Source organism: Salmo trutta, chromosome 37 (genome assembly GCF_901001165.1).
Source record: "Salmo trutta chromosome 37, fSalTru1.1, whole genome shotgun sequence".
NCBI classification, from domain to species: Eukaryota; Metazoa; Chordata; class Actinopteri; order Salmoniformes; family Salmonidae; genus Salmo; species Salmo trutta.
Window position 1 is genome coordinate 32,169,952 of NC_042993.1, and position 17,966 is coordinate 32,187,917.

The 17,966-nt window shown below is 42.0% G+C and overlaps 1 protein-coding gene across 1 annotated transcript in view; it reads left to right on the plus strand.

Annotated features, from left to right (window-relative positions):
* Positions 1–3,230: 3,230 nt before the first annotated feature.
* LOC115177385 (NADP-dependent malic enzyme) overlaps positions 3,231–17,966 on the plus strand; it is a 126,812-nt gene continuing 112,076 nt past the window's right edge. The window contains exon 1 of the mRNA XM_029738111.1: positions 3,231–3,483. Within this exon, the coding sequence (XP_029593971.1) occupies positions 3,355–3,483 (129 nt within the window). The 5' untranslated portion in view covers positions 3,231–3,354. The remainder of the gene's footprint in view (positions 3,484–17,966) is intronic.

Below are 17,966 nucleotides of genomic sequence, written 5' to 3' on the forward strand. Positions count from 1 at the left end.
TTAGAGGCCAGATCATCTGATGCAGCACTCCATCACTCTCCTTCTTGGTCAAATAGCCCTTACATAGCCTGGAGGTGTTTTGGGTCATTGTCCTGTTGAAAAACAAATGATAGTCCCACTAAGGGCAAACCAGATGGAATGGCATATCGCTGCCGAATGCTGTGGTAGCCATGCTGGTTAAGTGTGCCTTGAATTTTAAATAAATCACAGACAGTGTCACCAGCAAAACACCCCCACACCATCACACCTCCTCCTCCATGCTTCATGGTGGGAACCACACATGTGGAGATCATCTGTTCACCTACTCTGCATCTCACAAAGACACGTTGGTTGGAACCAAAAATCTCAAATTTGGACTCAACAGACCAAAGGACAGATTTCCACCTGTCTAATGTCCATTGCGCGTGTTTCTTGGCCCAAGCAAGTCTCTCTTATTGGTGTCCTTTAGTAGTGGTTTCTTTGCAGCAATTCAACCATGAAGGCCAGATTCCCGCAGTCTCCTCTGAACAGTTGATGTTGAGATGTGTCTGTTACTTGAACTCTGTGAGGTGCAGATAATTGCTGATTTCTGAGGATGTAAACTCTAATGAACTTATCCTCTGCAGCAGAGGTGACTCTGGGGTCTTCCTTTCCTGTGGCAGTCCTCATGAGAGCCAGTTCCATCATAGGGCTTGATGGTTTTTGCAACTGCACTTGAGGAAACATTCAAAGTTATTTACATTTCCTCACTGACTGACCTTCATGTCTTAAAGTGATGATGGACTCTCATTTCGCTTTGCTTATTTGAACTGTTCTTGCCATAATGTGGACTTGGTCTTTTACCAAATAGGGCTATCTTCTGTATACAACCCCTATCTTGTCACAAAACAATTGATTGGCTCAAATGCATTAAGAAGGAAAGAAATTCCACAAATTAACATTTAACAAGGCACATTTGATAATTGAAATGCATTCCAGGTGACTACCTCATGAAGCTGGTTGAGAGAATGCCAATAGTGTGCAAAGCTGTCATCAAGGCAAAGGGTGGCTACTTCGAAGAATCTCAAATTTGAAATAACACATACTGAATCATGTCGTAACCAAAGAGGTGTTTAACAAATCAAAATATATTTGAGATTTTAGATTATTTTTAGGGGGTGGATCAGCTTTAATATTGCAGATTGATTATGGCTTCAATCATTGTAATTTTCTGCATGATTTCCAATCCCCAATATAATTTTTTATATATTTTCCTTCATTATTTTCCCCTAACCCTACTACTCCTCCCCTAATTAGAGGAAACTAATGGACAATAACACTTACGTTTCTACTTCCAGCTTATACAGTGCTTTCAGAAAGTATTCAGACGCCTTGACTTTTTCCACATTGTGTTGTGTTACAGCCTTATTCTAAAATTGATTAAATTAATGTTTTTCCTCATAAACCTACACACAATACCCCATAATTACAAAGCAAAAACAGGTTTTTAGTATGTTTGGCAAATTGATAAAAAATGGAAAACTGAAATACCTTATTTACGTAAGTATTCAGACCCTTTGCGTTGAGACTCTAAATTGAGATCAGGTGCATCCTGTTTCCATTGATAATCCTTGAGATGTTTCTACAACTTCATCATCAGTGTACAATGACATCTTTCTTTTTAATCCCTGGATTTCTAGCCCCTTGATATTATTGCTGGATGTGATTTTAATTGCTGACACTTCCGAAATAAATAAATATGCCGATAGTGGACAACCTTGTTTTACTCCTCTTTACAGTTTAATACTTTCTGAGAAGTAGTCATTATTTACTATTTTACACCTAGGGTTAGTACATATAACTTTAACCCATTGTATAATAGATTCTCCAAAATTGAAATATCCCAGGCATTTATATATAAATTCCAGTCGTACTTTATCAAAAGCCTTTCCAAAGTCAGCTATGAATTCCAGGCCTGGTTTCCCAGATGTTTCATATTGTTCTATTGTTTCCAGTACTTGTCTTATATTATCTCCAATGTAATGTCCATGTAAAAAAAACCTGTCTGATTAGGATGAATAATATCTGACAATACCTTTTGAATTCTATGCGCTATGCATTTTGCTAGAATTTTTGCATCACAACACTGATATCTGATAATCTACCATGTTTATAGGAGTGGTTAAAACATGTTAATAATGGTCCTCTGAGTACATAAAAAAAGGTTTGATATACTGCAACTGGTATGCAATCCAGCCCTGGAGTTTTCCCAGACTTAAAAGCTTTAATTGCATCAAGAAGTTCTTCCTCTGTAATTTAGCCTTCACATGAGTCTGTCTGTACAGCTGTTAATTTCACATTATTAATTGAAAAAAAATCCTTACAATTACCTACGGTTACTGGAAATGGAGGAGACTGAAACAAAAACATATGCTTAAAATACTTTGCTTCCTCTTTCAAAATATTGTTTGGTGAATCATGGGTAACAAGTTTCAGTAAATTCTTTTCGGTAGCATTTCTTTGTTGAATATTGAAAAATAATTTGGTGCATTTTACCCCATATTTCATCCAGTTCGCTTTATTTTTATAATATAGTACACTTTATCTTTCTTGAATAAGTTCCTCCATTTCTTTCAGTTTTTTCTCTAACATATTCTGTGCCTCTATAGTACCGTTTTTTTGCTATCTATCTGTAAATCTATCTATCTGTAAATCCCTCTATTTCCTTTGGTAAGATGAATTATTTTGGCCTAAATTGCTTTTGTTTTAAAGATGAGTATTGAATTCCATGGCCTGTAAAGGCACATTTAAAAGTGTCTCATACAATAAAGGGATCTGCTGTCATAAATTGTCATCCAATAGGCTTTGATAAAATGTTTCTTACCCCCTATTGAACAACACACTCTCACACACATAGCCTTGCCTTCACTCCTTATCAACAACACGGGTGTGTGTGTGTGTGCTCAAGGTTGGCCATAAACCTTATGGCTATTCAAGATTTCATGGCTCATCATTTTCATGCTCCTATTGTAAGGGATAAAAGCCAATATTCCCTCAAATTAAAGTATTAATAACAGCCCCTCGCTCTTTTCAGGATGGAATATAAAATGAATTCATCATCATAAAAATATTACCACATGCATTTGACATTTATTAAATACAATTAAATAGTTGCATTATCTTATCCAAGCAATAAAATAGTAGTGCTGTTCATTCATATAGCCTAACTTCATTCCCCACTGTCGGTAGACTGATCCGTTTGCGCTCATCGTTCTGTGTTGTCACAGGGAGAGGTGTCAACGTGCCCAAGAGAGCGTTCACCGGCGGATCCACTTGTTGACTTGGGTTCACAACAGAGTTCAGGGTTACTGTACGCTATTTAAAGAGGGAGGCAACATGGCACACGGTTTAGTCAAACGGGAATCGGTCGAGAGTGAGATGCATAAATCCGAAGACCAAAGTAAGATGTTTGTTTACACGAAGAAGAGGGGGTATGACGTTACACGTAACCCCTACCTGAACAAGGTAACCAAAACATGTGCTTTTTTTTTTGCGTTTACTTTGTACGTTTCTTTTCTAAACGAAGTGTTAGCTTTAGCCTACATGTTTAGGAGTATCAGCCTCAGAGCGGGCTATATTTAGATTTAAAGGAGCCCAGTGCCCCTCCGGAGCGGGTTACATGAAGTTGTTCCACTCTCGCCTTTACGGTTTTTTTTTCTTCCAGTAGCCCTTAGCTACAAGAAATGACGCGAAAGCACATCCTCCCCACGTATTACCCATTACACAAATTCAGCTTTTCAAATATGAAATGACAGCCAGCCCACTGTCAGCCTTCTGTGGATGATTGAGACTTGTGCGAACAATATATTCTTTTTAATTTGGTGAGTGGAATAACTAAAGTCGGTCAGCTGCTAACCTTCGCAAGTTGCACGAGTGGAACGAAGCATAGGTCCCTTCTCGACTTGCTTGTCAGACTTCGAAAACTCTTCCAGTTTTTGTCACAGGCTGCCACTTTAGGAATATGTTTTCAAAGTAGCACAGAGGGGCTGGCAAAACGGTTTAACGAAATGAGCCAAAATGTCAGGAGGTAGCATTGCTAGGCTGCAAAGCATAGTCATTGTGTCAGAGTTTGGTAACCGAGGGAGCTTTCGCCTCCCCTACAGATTTACCGTCACAGGCTAGTGAGGCTACATGTTGGTCAACGGTGGGGGGAGAGTGACACCTTACTATCCCTGTCCATGGTCCTGATCAGGTCATCACGATTACAATTCGTGTGATATATTACACGTTTGCAGAACTTACTGTATGTTACAAATTCTAGCTAGCTGGCTAATGTTAGCTAGGCTAGGGGTTAGGGTTAAGTTTAGGAGTTAGGTTAAAGGGGAAGGGTTAGCTGAAAGGGTTAAGGTTAGGGGAAAGGCTAGCTAACATGCTAAGTAGTTGCCAAGTAGCTAAAAAGTGGTAAGTAGTTGAACAGTTGCTAATTAGCTAAAATGCTAAAGGTTGGGCGTGATGGGATTCGAACTCGAAACCTTTGGGTTGCTAGACGTTGGCGTTATAAGGCACACTAACCACCCAATTTTCGCTTTTGCCTTAGTTAACCATCTGTCTTATGTAACCATACCAAACATAACATACAGTATCATACTAAATTGAGTGTCCCGAATATACATTTACTATGTTACTTCTAGTCTATGAGACCAGGCTGATTTGGGCTTGTGTCATACAGTATGTTTCCTTTGACGCTGTGAAAGAGAAGAACAAGGACTTGTAGGTCACTTGTAAGCTTTAGTTGAGTACTTGCCTTTCAACTGCTAATTAGGATACTTATCTTGTATTTCAGCTAACACAATACATGTAAATATTAGTGTTATTTCATTTCAATAGATGATATTTTAAGAATTATGTAAGAGAAAATTGAATGACCCTGCTATATTCCCCACCCTTTGTCTCGAATGTCCTCTCTGATTACCTTGAAGCACGGCATGACGCCATTCAGCAGAGGAAGTCTTTGGGTGAAAGCTCTCCCTTATCTGATAAAGAGTGGCATTTACTACTGTTGAAATGGCTGTCAGGGTCCTTGTTCCTACCTAGCTGCTGATAAGTCTGTCAGTGCAGTTCAAACATCCTGTTTCCTGGAGGGGGGCCCAAGGCCCCAGTGCTTACACTGAGCCCAGTTTGTCAGGAAGGTTAATGAGTCCACTCTTCTAAGACGAGCTCTCACACAAGGAGTGCATGCACAGGTGTTTGAGCGTGCATGCATGTGTGTGTATAATATGATGGAAAATTAGGTCACATTTTTCTACCACATTATGGTTTTGAGTGATGTCTTTTTTTACACTGTGAATGTGACTGGCTGCAGTTGGAGTATGGTTAGGCTTTGCTTTGTGTTGTACAATTCCATACCTCAGTTTGTTAATCCAATAAGAAATAGGCTGCCCTTGACAAAAACCATGTAATTTTGGTCACTGGGAGCACTGAATCTGCCTCTAATCCCCAATCATTGATAGACTAATAGCTTTAGCCAGGTACTTGCTTCTGCTGTTTTGACTCAAGTTGGTCATGTCAGCTCTGAACCCTGTCTAAATTGTTTGTTTACATCTAGTAAACTGGTTGTTTACATTAAATTAACATTTTATTCACTTAGTAGACGCTCTTATCCAGAGCGACATACAGGAGCAACTAGGGTTAAGTGCCTTGCTCAAGGGCACATCGATCTAGTCGGCTCAGGGATTCAAGCCAGCGACCTTTCAGTTATGCTCTTATTAGCTAGGCTACCTGCCGCACATCCCCGTTTTGCACTCCAGTGGTTTGAATGGACCGTCTGTACAAGAGAGCTGTAGAGGTCTTAGAGGCTCTCAGATTGGACACGTTAGTGTATGGTGAAACTTGATTGGTCTACTGATTTGTGTTTAGTGTACCCCAAATTATCTTTCATTTGTGATTGGGCCTCTTTGGTAAGAAAATTGGCCCTCCAATGCAAGCTTGAATTTGAAATTGGACAGTGAATTTGACAAGTTGATTGGTCAGACAAACACAGTGAATTTGATTCTGGAATGGCATTGAATGTTGAAATTCCAGAAGGAATAGCTGAGATTTTTTATTTGAGTTGCACAACTTCTCAAGCATGCTTCACTAGGTGCAAACCACAGAGACACTTGTCAGCACAACAATATTTTATTTGGGTGGTCATACTGGATTTGGTCACATGAACTAGGCTATGAGCTATCTGAGACCCTGGCTGGTCTATTCATTATATTTCTATGCTCATCTCTCTCTGTGTCGGAGTATGGAGAGTGAATGTTACGAGACCCACAGTCCTTCATGTTTTATGGTGAGGCTTTTCATGTTACTTCTATGTCTCCCATCGTAATGAGCTAGCTAGAGCATGTGTTATTGCTTTGTTTTGGAGAAGACTGGGGGTTTAATGAGATTAATTAAGAGACACTTCTTTCAAACTGCTTTCATTTGGGAGTCATTGGAGACCGAGTGCAGCAACCTATTTATTTAACTCTCCTTCTGTAGTAAATGTGCTTTGTTTGGAAAACGTTGTTAAGTTAGGCCTAATTCACCAAAAGACTGTCAGGACCAAAGTACAGGCTTAGTCAGTGTGAGTAAAAAAATTGGCAGGTCTATTTGCATCAGTCAAAGCAGGCTACAATGTGTTTCTCTTTGTCAATTGATAATAACCGAATTTAAAAGAGAGGCTATATGAATATGCTTAGGCTACTTTCTTTTACAGTTTTCCACAATTGTTTACTCACATTTGCTGAATCTTTGGGCCATTTTCCAAAAACTCTAAACACAAAACCACAAAACTCTACAAATCTCTAGCAAAAGCAAACACTGCATTCAAAACTGTATTGTCTTTCCAAAATATTTTTTTTGCATCAAAATGACACACACATCATATGAATAGATCTGTCTACCAACCAACAATACACTGATGTGCTCAACACAAAACACTACTATGAATTTCCCATCAGTAGATTTATGCCTTTTCAGTATTACACTGTAGCCGGTTGTAAAATATTGTTACAGTAATGTATACCTACTCAAATATACATAAACACACACAAATGCAATACAGTAACAAAAACATTCATTTATTTCCAAAAAAACACTAGTGTTTTGTATGTAACACTTTCCATACCCAACAGGAGAAAACCCTTTATCTTACTGAATGTTTTTCCTGGTTTTCTGTACAAAAAAAATGAAAGTGGCTCATTCTTTCAGAACTCTAAACACAGTCAGTGAAAAACACATGCAAAATGTAAGAAAATAGACATTAGACTGCATCCTGCCTCCTATTTGGGTCTGGCCACAGCACCTCATCTACATCACAAGCCATGTTCTCCCTGGCTAAACAGTGGGGAAAGAATCTTCTGGAGTGACTGATCCAACCGCCGAAAGCCCCCACATCAACTTCACCACATGCATCCTCCATTGCCTGGAGAAGAGGCATGCGTGCGAGGGGAAACTCGGGAAAAAAAACATTCCTAAACTTGGGTTTAGGAATGGGGAATATGGTGGGAGGTATAGAACAATAAATTGTGGGTGGTGGATGAACCAGTTGCGGACCAAAGCAGCCCGGTGGAAACTCACGTTGTCCCAGATGACAACATACCTGGGCTGCTCTGGTCCACCCCTCTGATCAGCTGGAATGAGGATGCTATGTAGTGTGTCCAGGAATGTGATGAGGAGGGCGGTGTTGTAGGGACCAAGGTTGGCATGGTGATGGAGGACGCCTTGCTGGCTAACGGCTGCGCACATGGTGATATTCCCTCCACGCTGTCCAGGGACATTCACAATGGCACGGTGGCTAATAACGTTCCGTCCCAGTCACCTTCTTTTGGCTAGGTTGAAGCCAGCCTCATCAATGTAAATCTAAACGTGCTGAATTGCAGCAGCATCCAACTCCAAGACTCTCTGAAATAGACATTGGTGGTCACATAGACCTAGAGCAGTCAATATGGTGAGGCACAATACACTGGATTACAGTACTGATATGATAGTATTTGCTTGATAGTAAATTCACAGTCTAGTATTTACTTGCACATATTCATAGCGCTGTTCTTTAACTCTGAGTTTCGCTCAAATGGCACCCTGTAGACCTGTTTCGGTTGCGCTGTAATACACGGTCCAATGTAGACAAGCCCACCTGGTGAATGTTATTGAGTATTGTGTTGTCTGCAATTATGTGGTTCTGGATTTCTCATTTTACATTTTAGTCATTTTAGCAGACGCTCTTATCCAGACGCTCTTATCCAATGCATACATTTCATACAATTCATACCTTTTTTTTTTTTATGTGCTGGCCCCCCGTGGGAATCGAACCCACAACCCTGGCATTGCAAACACCATGCTCTACCAACTGAGCTACAGGGAAGGCTGTAGGGAAGGCTACAGGGAATTTCTCGTAGTCTAATGGTATTGTTTGCCACCATGTTCACAATAGCGGTCTCCTGTTCTGGTGTGAACAGCCGGTGTCTTCCACCATGGCCTGGCCATCTCTCAGTTCTGTAGAAGATCCACAAATAAAATATGATTGGTTACAGTAAGCAAAAATAATAAATTTTCTTTCAATATGAAATGACATTACTGTAACATTGGCCGACAATCACTGAGTAGCATAGGCCTACTGATATGTCAGACTGCAGTATACTACAGTATACATACACAAAGAGCATAGTGTAGATGGTAGGTAACTTACCGGTTGTCATTTGTGAATGTACGGATGATAGATGCAACCGTGTAGTGGCTCAGGTTGGGCTGAACTCTACCCAGCCTCCCTCATACTCAATCCATGGTTGAGCTCATGGTCAACCAATGTGGCTCTGATCTCATCTGAGACAACTGTCCTTCCTCGTCCTCCTCTTCCTCCTCTTACTCGCACTCCTTCACCTCTAGCTCTTGCTTTACCATCGACTTCCAGTTTCCTCCAAAACAGGAGAGCCCATCCGTGGCCTTTTCTAGTGCTAAAGCTCTGATTTCTAAGTGAACAATTCAGCAACTAGTGTTTACACCTGTGAGGAGTGGGTGTTGCCAATTGGTGTTTAGAACTTGGCATTGTGATTGGCGTTGCTTTCCGAAGGGACTAAAGAGATTTTAATTTTGAATGCTGTGCCTAATGTAGAGAATTGTGTGTAGTGTTTTGCAAAAAGTGTGATATAGAATTGAAAACAGTGTAAAGCAGGAATTGTGCTTGCAATTTTGCAGACTTGGTGTAGGGATTTGGTACATGAGTTTCAGGTTTTGGTGATTGCGTTTCAAGATCCAATTTTAGTGTGTAAACAATTGGGAAAAACTGTAAAGAATGTTTATTTTTATATAAGTAGGGCTAAACCACAATTACTTTTGACCGCCAGCAGTCAATAAAGCATAAACACTGAGTGCAAAGACACTGAGATTGCCTTCTTGAATGCATCAGCTTTGGTTTGGTGTGAGCAACCTGATACCCTCATAAGTCAGGTCGAAACAGACGTAGGCACACACGCTTAAACACACAAGCGCACAGGTAAGACTAGCGTTTTCTCCTCTGAGGAGAAAAAGGCTTTTTTTATGCAGCGGAGTGAACCATTCACTGTCGACCTTGTCCATGAACCAGCAGGAGGAAATTAGAGGAGAAGGTAAGAAATGACTGCTAAAGCATGTTCTGCTTCTCAACAACAGGCAGCCTTCTGTGGGTCCAGCAGTGGGACATCGTTGCCCTCTCCTGGGTTCAGCACACCCTGGGGATATGTGTTTACATCCCTCACCTGATCCACTTCAGCCTCAGACAGGAGCCAGTTAGAGGGACAACACACTAATTAATGCTGAGGGACAGAGGTTGCTAAAAGCGGCGTGTCCTCACATCTGCAAGAGTCAATTTCGTTTTCATCCCCCTCCACTCACTCTCCCTTCACCTCGTACCCTTCCTTTCTCGCTCAACACTCACTCCGCCTTTCTGAAAAGGTGGAACAGGATATTATAGGTGTTTTCTATGTGCACACCACGCAATAAAGAAACAAAGTGGGGAGCGAGGCAGAGAAAGGGGGTCTCTGTGGGGAGGAAGAGAGAGCTGGCCGGACTCCACAGACGTCCTCTGTCTCTCTGCGTTGATCAGGTATTAATGAGCAGCCTGTGTGAATCTCAAGCTCCCAGGCCACACTGCAGCCCTCTGACGCTTGCTGGGCCGGCTGGCTTGTCACGAAACGCTGGCATGAAAAACAAGAAGAAGTGAAATACGCTCTCTGAGCACCCTATCAGGGATGGTGTTTTGCTTCAAACACCGAGGTAGTGGAGCGCAGGTGATCCAACAGATGCCCATTCAGTGGGTCTTTGTGTGCTAACTAAGCTAACCCTGTGCTGAGTGTAGTCATGGTAAGGATGGACACTTTGCCCTTAGCATTCATTAGCATCAACTAAGACCTTGACCTGGGACAGTCCTCTGACATCTCTGGATGTTAACGAATATGGCTCTCCTCAGAAGACCCCTATGATGCACAGAAGATATTCTGCTGTTCATCATGGATTGGTATTCGATTTCACCAAAATAGTGTGGAATGGTGCAGTCTGGCATCAGTTTTCAACTCTCCAGAAAATGGAGATCCTTTGATTTAAGAAGTAATATGCAGTTTATTGAGGTTTAAAATAGCTGGTGTTACGTAACATTTCAGCCCAAAATACAAATTGTGTTGAAGATCCAGAACAGAAATTGGATGCCCCATTTGTAACCACAGGCTCCACATGACATCGCAGATGGTTCATCAGACAACAGACGTCCATTAATCTGTGTTCTTGGCTTAGTGAAAACTCTGTGGAACAACACTGTATCTGATTGGATGTGCTGGAATGCCAACTGTCTGACCCTGGCAATGGAGCTGGGTTATCATAACCGTCTGGCTCTAACAAATGGAAGTCATCATTAGCTTGAATGATTCTGAATCGAACTGTTCTTTGGTTGCTACACTCATTGGTTTTCTCTCCCTATAGTTGTCTTTTTCACAAGCCTTGAGTTTAGAATAAATACATTTAGAAACAAACAAACAGATGGCATCAAATAGCTTTCAAATCTGTAATGGAAACATTTCTAAAGCTTTAACTTTGGATTTTGAAGCACTTTTTATGGGTTGCTGGTTGGAAGACCAGCCAGTGATTGAGAGGGACTGGCTTTGTGTGAATCCAGTTTTTTTTAAAATGTATTTTATTTAACCTATTTAACTAGGCAAGTCAGTTAAGAACAAATTCTTGTTTACAATGACGGCCTACCAAACCCTAACCTAACGACGCTTGGCCAATTGTGCGCCACCCTATTGGATGTGTTCCAGTCTGGGCTGTAATACTTGGACCAAGGTATAACATAATGCTGTCCTAATTGGAAAAAGGCACCATTGGATACTTGTGGGAGTGTGGGGCCTAGCCCTGACTTGTTCACCTACAGAATGAGCATGTCTCTCCAAATATTTTGTGATGTTGGGAAACTATTGACGGAAGGTCACAAGTTCACAACTCTATGTTGGGGCCGTGTGTAGCCATGGCTGATGTGTATAATGTGTACACTGTCCTCTAAAGACATAGGCCATTCTATTATGAGTAGTACAGAAACTTTTTTTAGGGCCAATGTGAGATTGAGGTGGGTGTTAGCTGGCAATACGCTTTCATGACACTGTTAAACTGATGAGTGGCTATGGGACAAAGAGTGCTGTGTTCTTGCTCTATCATAGGTCAGATGGTCCTGTCAATCTCCCTCTCTAAGCGGCCCCTAGAACTCCCAGGACTGTGTGTGTGTGATGTCACAGGTATCTCAGGTGTGGCCAGGTGTCTCCAGGAGTGGCGGTGCGACCGCACGCATCACCGGCCGCCAGACATTCCACAGATGGACTGGAGTGGAGCGGCCAGACGGGGAAAGTGCAACCCTGTTCCCCTTCAATAACTCAACCTCGGTGGCACCTGCCAAGCAGCCTCATTTTACCCTGTCTGACACACTCTCACACATACACACTCACACACAAGATCTCCATCTGCCTGTTCATTCTGGCCTTTTTTTCTCTGGGACAGACCTGTCTAAATCCCCTAACCTGCCTGTTCGTTGAGGCTTTGTGTTTTCTCTAAGACATTTTTTTTCAGGTCTGGACAATGGACACGCCATTAGACTGGCCCCAGACACATAGAGGGAGACAGTGATGGACCCATCACCTGACTATAAAGCATGGCTCAGACCTCCCATCCCCACCCATCTGTTGCTCTTGTTACTCCCTTGTTTCCTTAATACAGCTTTTGTTTGTTGTTTGAAAGGGAAAGTTGGAAAGTCCTGATATCAATATGGGTCTAGAGCTGGAGAGCCAAGGGAATAACCAAAAGATTTCCTATTGTATCATAAAATATGTTGTATGAGGACATTGTCTGATAAACAGGTTGAGGGTCTGGTTTTGGCACAATTGCCAAAGGACTTTGAATATGACCAAACGTCAATGACTGAAAGTCAACCTGGTCAATGGGCCTCCATATCCACTTTCTAGGATACAGTGGATAAACACAGCCCAGCCTACATAGGCAGCAGCACACGCTCGCCACCAAGCACATCACTGGGAACTGGAATGCTGTCACAGGGAAAGTTATGTGATTGTTGAAGACCAATGCTCTATCCCCCTGAGCCACTGGCAATGGAGTTATGGTATGGGGTTACAGTGTTACAGCCTTTGCTCATTATAATGGTGAAGGTGTTTGCATAGCTAGAAACAAGTTCAATGCTTCATTCTTTTTTTCCTTTGTGTTTTTTTGTAAAGATGAATTCAGTGCACAGATGTCCAGTGGTTCGTCCTTTCAAAGTTGCAGCGTGCTTACTGCAGCACAGCTTGCATGGTGCTGCAGAATTCTATGGCACGTTATTTAAGTGTCAGCCATTGTAAACATTAAAGCTAGTTATTGCTAGTTTTACCATCAGAGGACATCTTTTAGAAGCATTTGATAGCCTTCAATAGTGGCTGTACTAGAGAATTTAAAACCTTTTTTGTAAGAACGTAGTATATGGGACTGATTTTCAGAAATGTTGCTTAATTAGTTTGATTAATATCATGGTGTTTCTATTCCAAGAAAAACGAAAAACCCTCTGGGTTTCCGTTAGGATGGAACAGAAAATATGGCGCTGTACAACGGGACAGTCAGGAGAAGGCTACAGTACTGGGCTATTTAGGTAAAGAATCCCTGTGTCGCGCGGGCATGCGGGAGACCGGGGTTCAATTCCCCGACGAGGAGGAAAGAGTAGGCTGTCCGTGTAAATAAGAATTTGTTCTTAACTGACTTGCCTAGTTAAATAAAGGTTACACTAAGAGCATAACATTTCTACACCCTAATTGTATAATTATAGTCCAACCAATACTCAAACGGAGATTCAGTGGAAATAAAAATCTAATTGATTTATCAAGACCAGTCCCCATGCTTGTCTCAGAGCAGTGCGAAACGGTGATAAAATAGTTGTAGGCTAATGCTTCAAATCCTATCGCTTCTAACTTCAATGTGCTCTTTAAATAAATAAGACCTACACCACTTTTAACAGCGCATTACTCAACACTAGTGAGACTCAAGTCGCCTATGGTAAGCCTACAAGTATATCTGAAAATAGTTTTGTTCAATGACGTAATGGCCTATAATTACATATGGGTCTCCCGGTGGCGGCCGGCATCTGTGGCGAACCTGCATCTGTACCAACGCATTTTGCACTGTGATGCAGTGTCTTAGACGGCTGCGCCAATCGGGAGGGCTATTATAATACTGTACATGGTGCCCAGGTCAGGATAACCAAAACATTTCTTTATTAAAGACTATCAGAAAGAATGTTGGTACTTATTGATTTTGATCCAAAGCCATGAATGTGAGTCACCAATGGTTGTCGCCCGTATCTCTGCCTTCAGATAATGTTTCTCTTTCTGCTGGTCTGCCTTCAATGACTCGATCTCAGTCTTCAAAGTTTGAATCTGATCCATGTGCATCTTCATCAGATGAGCAGAATGGTACCGCCCTGAGCCCCCATCGATTACAGTGGCCTGGGATAGAAACGGTAGATCAATTAAGAATTAACAGTGACTCCAACACACATGCTGCGTGGCACATTTTAATAATCTATCAAAACTGATCGCTTTCTTGGCAAGGAATGCGTTTTTTCGGTGCGGCCCGTTGTCCAGGCCTTCGTCCACTGATCTCCACGGATGGTTGTCGGCATGGTTGTATGCTCTGCAAAAAGCACATTCACGTATTTAGTACACAAGGATTTATTTATTTTATTTAACCTTTATTTAATTATTGATTTTATTACACAGTATGCCTACACATTGATTTTTTTAAGTGCATTTTTTAAGAAAATGCACTGAAACCAAAATACCTTTTTAGTTTTGGTGATCCCCTCAGCTCCTGCTTATTTTCAAGTCATGGTTACGATCCTAACCCTGGAACGGGTAGCACCATAGAAAGAAGCTGGCTTGATGAAAACGATGTCCATCTCGTCTGTTCCCTTTGGTGGCTACCCTTTGTTTTTTTTTTTAGATAAACAACTTTGTTTTTGAATGGTAACTGTGTTAAGGGTGGCGTTTTGTGCGGTGTGAGGAGTACTGGAAAGGTGTGACTTTCACATCTACAGTAGCCGGGATCCTGCATCTCCTGCTAATTGGGCTACAAGTGTTTGAAAACCTGTTTTCAAAATGCCACCAGCTGTCCATCCACTACTGTAAATAAAAACACAACAGCTTGTTTACATTCTTTATTGTAACCACAATGTCACAAATAATTTCGACCTACCTTTACAATTACTTTTAGAGTTTGGGATTTACAAATGTGTGCTTTTCACAATATTTTTTGTTAAATCCAGTTCGGATTTAATTATAACTTTTGAGTGATGCCTTTAGTGAGAGGTCTAACGCTTTAATATTTAATAATATCTGCCCTCCGATTTCACGCGTGAAACCTGGCACTAAGAACAGCGAGAATGTCTCCCCAGTCAGCGCCATTATTAGTGCAATGCCCCTTAAAGTGTTGCTCTGTGCTACCTCCTCCCTTCCCCATGGGCTAGGTCCGTCTTCTGTGCGCGGCTCTGCGGCCCATCCCGTGTCCCCTGCCCTCTTGCCTTGAATCTTGCTCACCCACCACTATTTCAGTGGATACAGCTGGAGAACTGCAAGGCAATCCCATTGTGCGCCACTCGGGAGCCCTGACCAATATGACCAATATATATTGTCCTGCTATTAACAGGGTTAGTAGTATATATAATTCTAAATTATTATAATAATAGTAATTTATTTGTTTAAAAAAATCATATTTAGGAGATTTTGTTTTCAAATAACGTAAAATGAGTGGGGGGAAAAAAGCCATTCTTGAACATGGGGTGAGACATTGTTACTAATGTGTAAATAAAGCCAGTTTCTTATTTAGAATGATTTATTTCTGTTTTTAGTTGGAGAGAAACCAAAAACCTACAGCCATCTCATGGGTCTCCCAGTTGAGGCCTGCATGACTATTGAACTGTAGCAACACAGCTTGCACTGCGATTCAGTGTCATAGACCGCTGCCCCATTCAGGCACTGTACAATGTGACTGGTCGGGAGTAGGCTACAGTAATACAGAGACATAGGAGCGCCTTGGGACCCAAAAGCATTATCAGAGCTCTAACTCCCGCTTGCGCTTGTCTGGAGCAATGAAGTAGTGATGCAGGGTACCGTACTAAACCACAAATTACCTCTAAGTCCTGAAGCATAATCGCAAAACTTTTAGTGGAGCAACCACTGTAGGTGGGCCTTGTCTTGTGGATGGAAGAGATTATGGGAGATGGGACAACCATTTCAGTGCCTCCCTTTCATATGTTTGATGTTCACAACACACAATGTCCATTGATGGTGAACTTATGCCATGCATCCTATTCTAACTGGAATCCCATTCACACTGGCTATCCCAAGGCTATACTCCAGCATGGTGTAGGCCTAGAGATGGCTGTCATTAAAACATGGCCCAAAGCATTTCAATTCTGATGATTGTACAACTGGAAATAAATCAGCCCACCTGATTTATTCAGTGTTGTGTTGTTATTTTGAGATGGCAAATCAACAAGGATTTACTGTAGCAGCATTTACTTATTACTGGGAACAGAACAGAAGCCAAATTGTTTAGGGATTTTCCAGGGAATTTAGACTGAGAAGAGCAATTCAGTAGCTAACAGACTTAGGTAAGTTTCTTCCTCATATCTAGCCTACCATAAAACATTTCTATAGCCTACTTTATACTTAAAGGCTCTACAGAAATGTTACATCTGGGGGAACTCCTGAGCCAAAAGGTGAAAACTAAAATAGACAGACATTGCTCAGAAATGACCTCACGACCCTTGATGTACAGCTCCTTTAATATGGATTCAGCTGCATTCTGGGTGTAGGCTCGCTTCAGCTGTCACAAAGGAACACCGTGTTGAATGTGACAGAAGGATTTGAATGCCTTGTGACAGCTCGGCTTGTTTGCATAAATACTTGTGCTTAGCGCTGTCCATCAGTCGTGCCATATCAACCCAGACTGTTTTTGGAACTAGACTAACGTGTGCTGAAGCGGTACTTACCTGAAGTATGTGAATGTTTAGCCCAAGGCTTCAGAGTTGCCGATTTGATTAGAGACTTGGACTTTTGCCTGGCAAGACTGTAGAAGGACCCCCCATACACAGAGCATGAAAAGTCTCAAGAGAAGACCGCAGCGGAAGGCTGCATTTGAAAAGTCTTACTTACATCCCACACCCCGGCTGCCCCCTCTTTAGTCAACGCCATCTCTGTTTTCAAAGCTGTTTAACCAGCAAGGGTCCATACGTTCACTAGTTGACACCTCACTGATTTTCAGAGCCCCGTGGTTCACATGTTTGCTCCGAAAGATGACTTTGAGAAGCTCCTCTCAGTCAAAAGAGAATGGGAGCCCAGATGGGTGGAGTTTTCAGGATGAGGATGACTTACTGGAAGCGGAGATAACCTAAATAGGCTTTTAATGTTGTGCTGACTAATAGGGTTTTTGGAACAGCGCTGGGCTGTGGTATGCCATATGAACGTGTCTGTGATGGTTGTATACTCTGCATGTTGTTCGAGTCCTGTGGGACGCTGTGTGGGGCTGATTGCTGGTCACGCTGTCATCCGGTCTCAAGAACGTCTCAGTCATCCAAGGTGACGCCACGTCCAAGCAGGCTTAAACACAATGGCAATAAGCAACTGACAACGAAGCCAATTTAGAAATGAAATGTACTCGTCAGACTGTCAACAGAGGTTCTGGATATTGTGAAGTCTACAGCATGGTGCTTTTGAAGATTGACAGCTTAATGATCGAAACTAAGGCTGGCCTTTACTCCTGAGAGCAAAATTGTGTGTTATGTCAAATTTGCCTGTTTAGTTTAGACATGAGTCAGTTGTGACGTATGTTGGGAAAGTTTCGTAGCCTTTCCAGAAGACCTTGTGAGTCTATCTACTGGCCCTGAACATGTCTGACCCCCCCCCCCCCGATCCAACAGTGAAGGCGCCATATATCAAACGAGTAGATTTACGAACTATACATGGGCAACAGCCCTAAAGAAATAGCCTCTGTATCAGGCTTAACCTGTCCTATCTGAACAGACACAAGTGGAGGGCAAGACTACACAGCCTCCCTTTGAGAAACCAAATCATTAGTGTCTAGTTTGAGAAACAGAAGCCTCACAGGTTGCGACCCCTGGGATGCTGGCTTTCTAGGCAGAGTTGCAAAGAAAAAGCCATATCCAATAAAAATGTAATATTAAGATGGGCAAAAGAACACATACAGTGGACAGAGTAACTCTGCCTAGAAGGCCAGCATCCTGGAGTCGCCTCTTCACTGTTGACAGTGACTGGTGTTTTGCGGGTACTATTTAATGAAGCTGCTAGTTGAGGACTTGTGAGGCTTCTGTTTCACAAACTAGACACTAATGTACTTGTCCTCTTGCTCAGTTGTGCACCGGGGCCTCCCACTCCTCTTTCTATTCTGGTTAGAGCCAGTTTGCGCTGTTC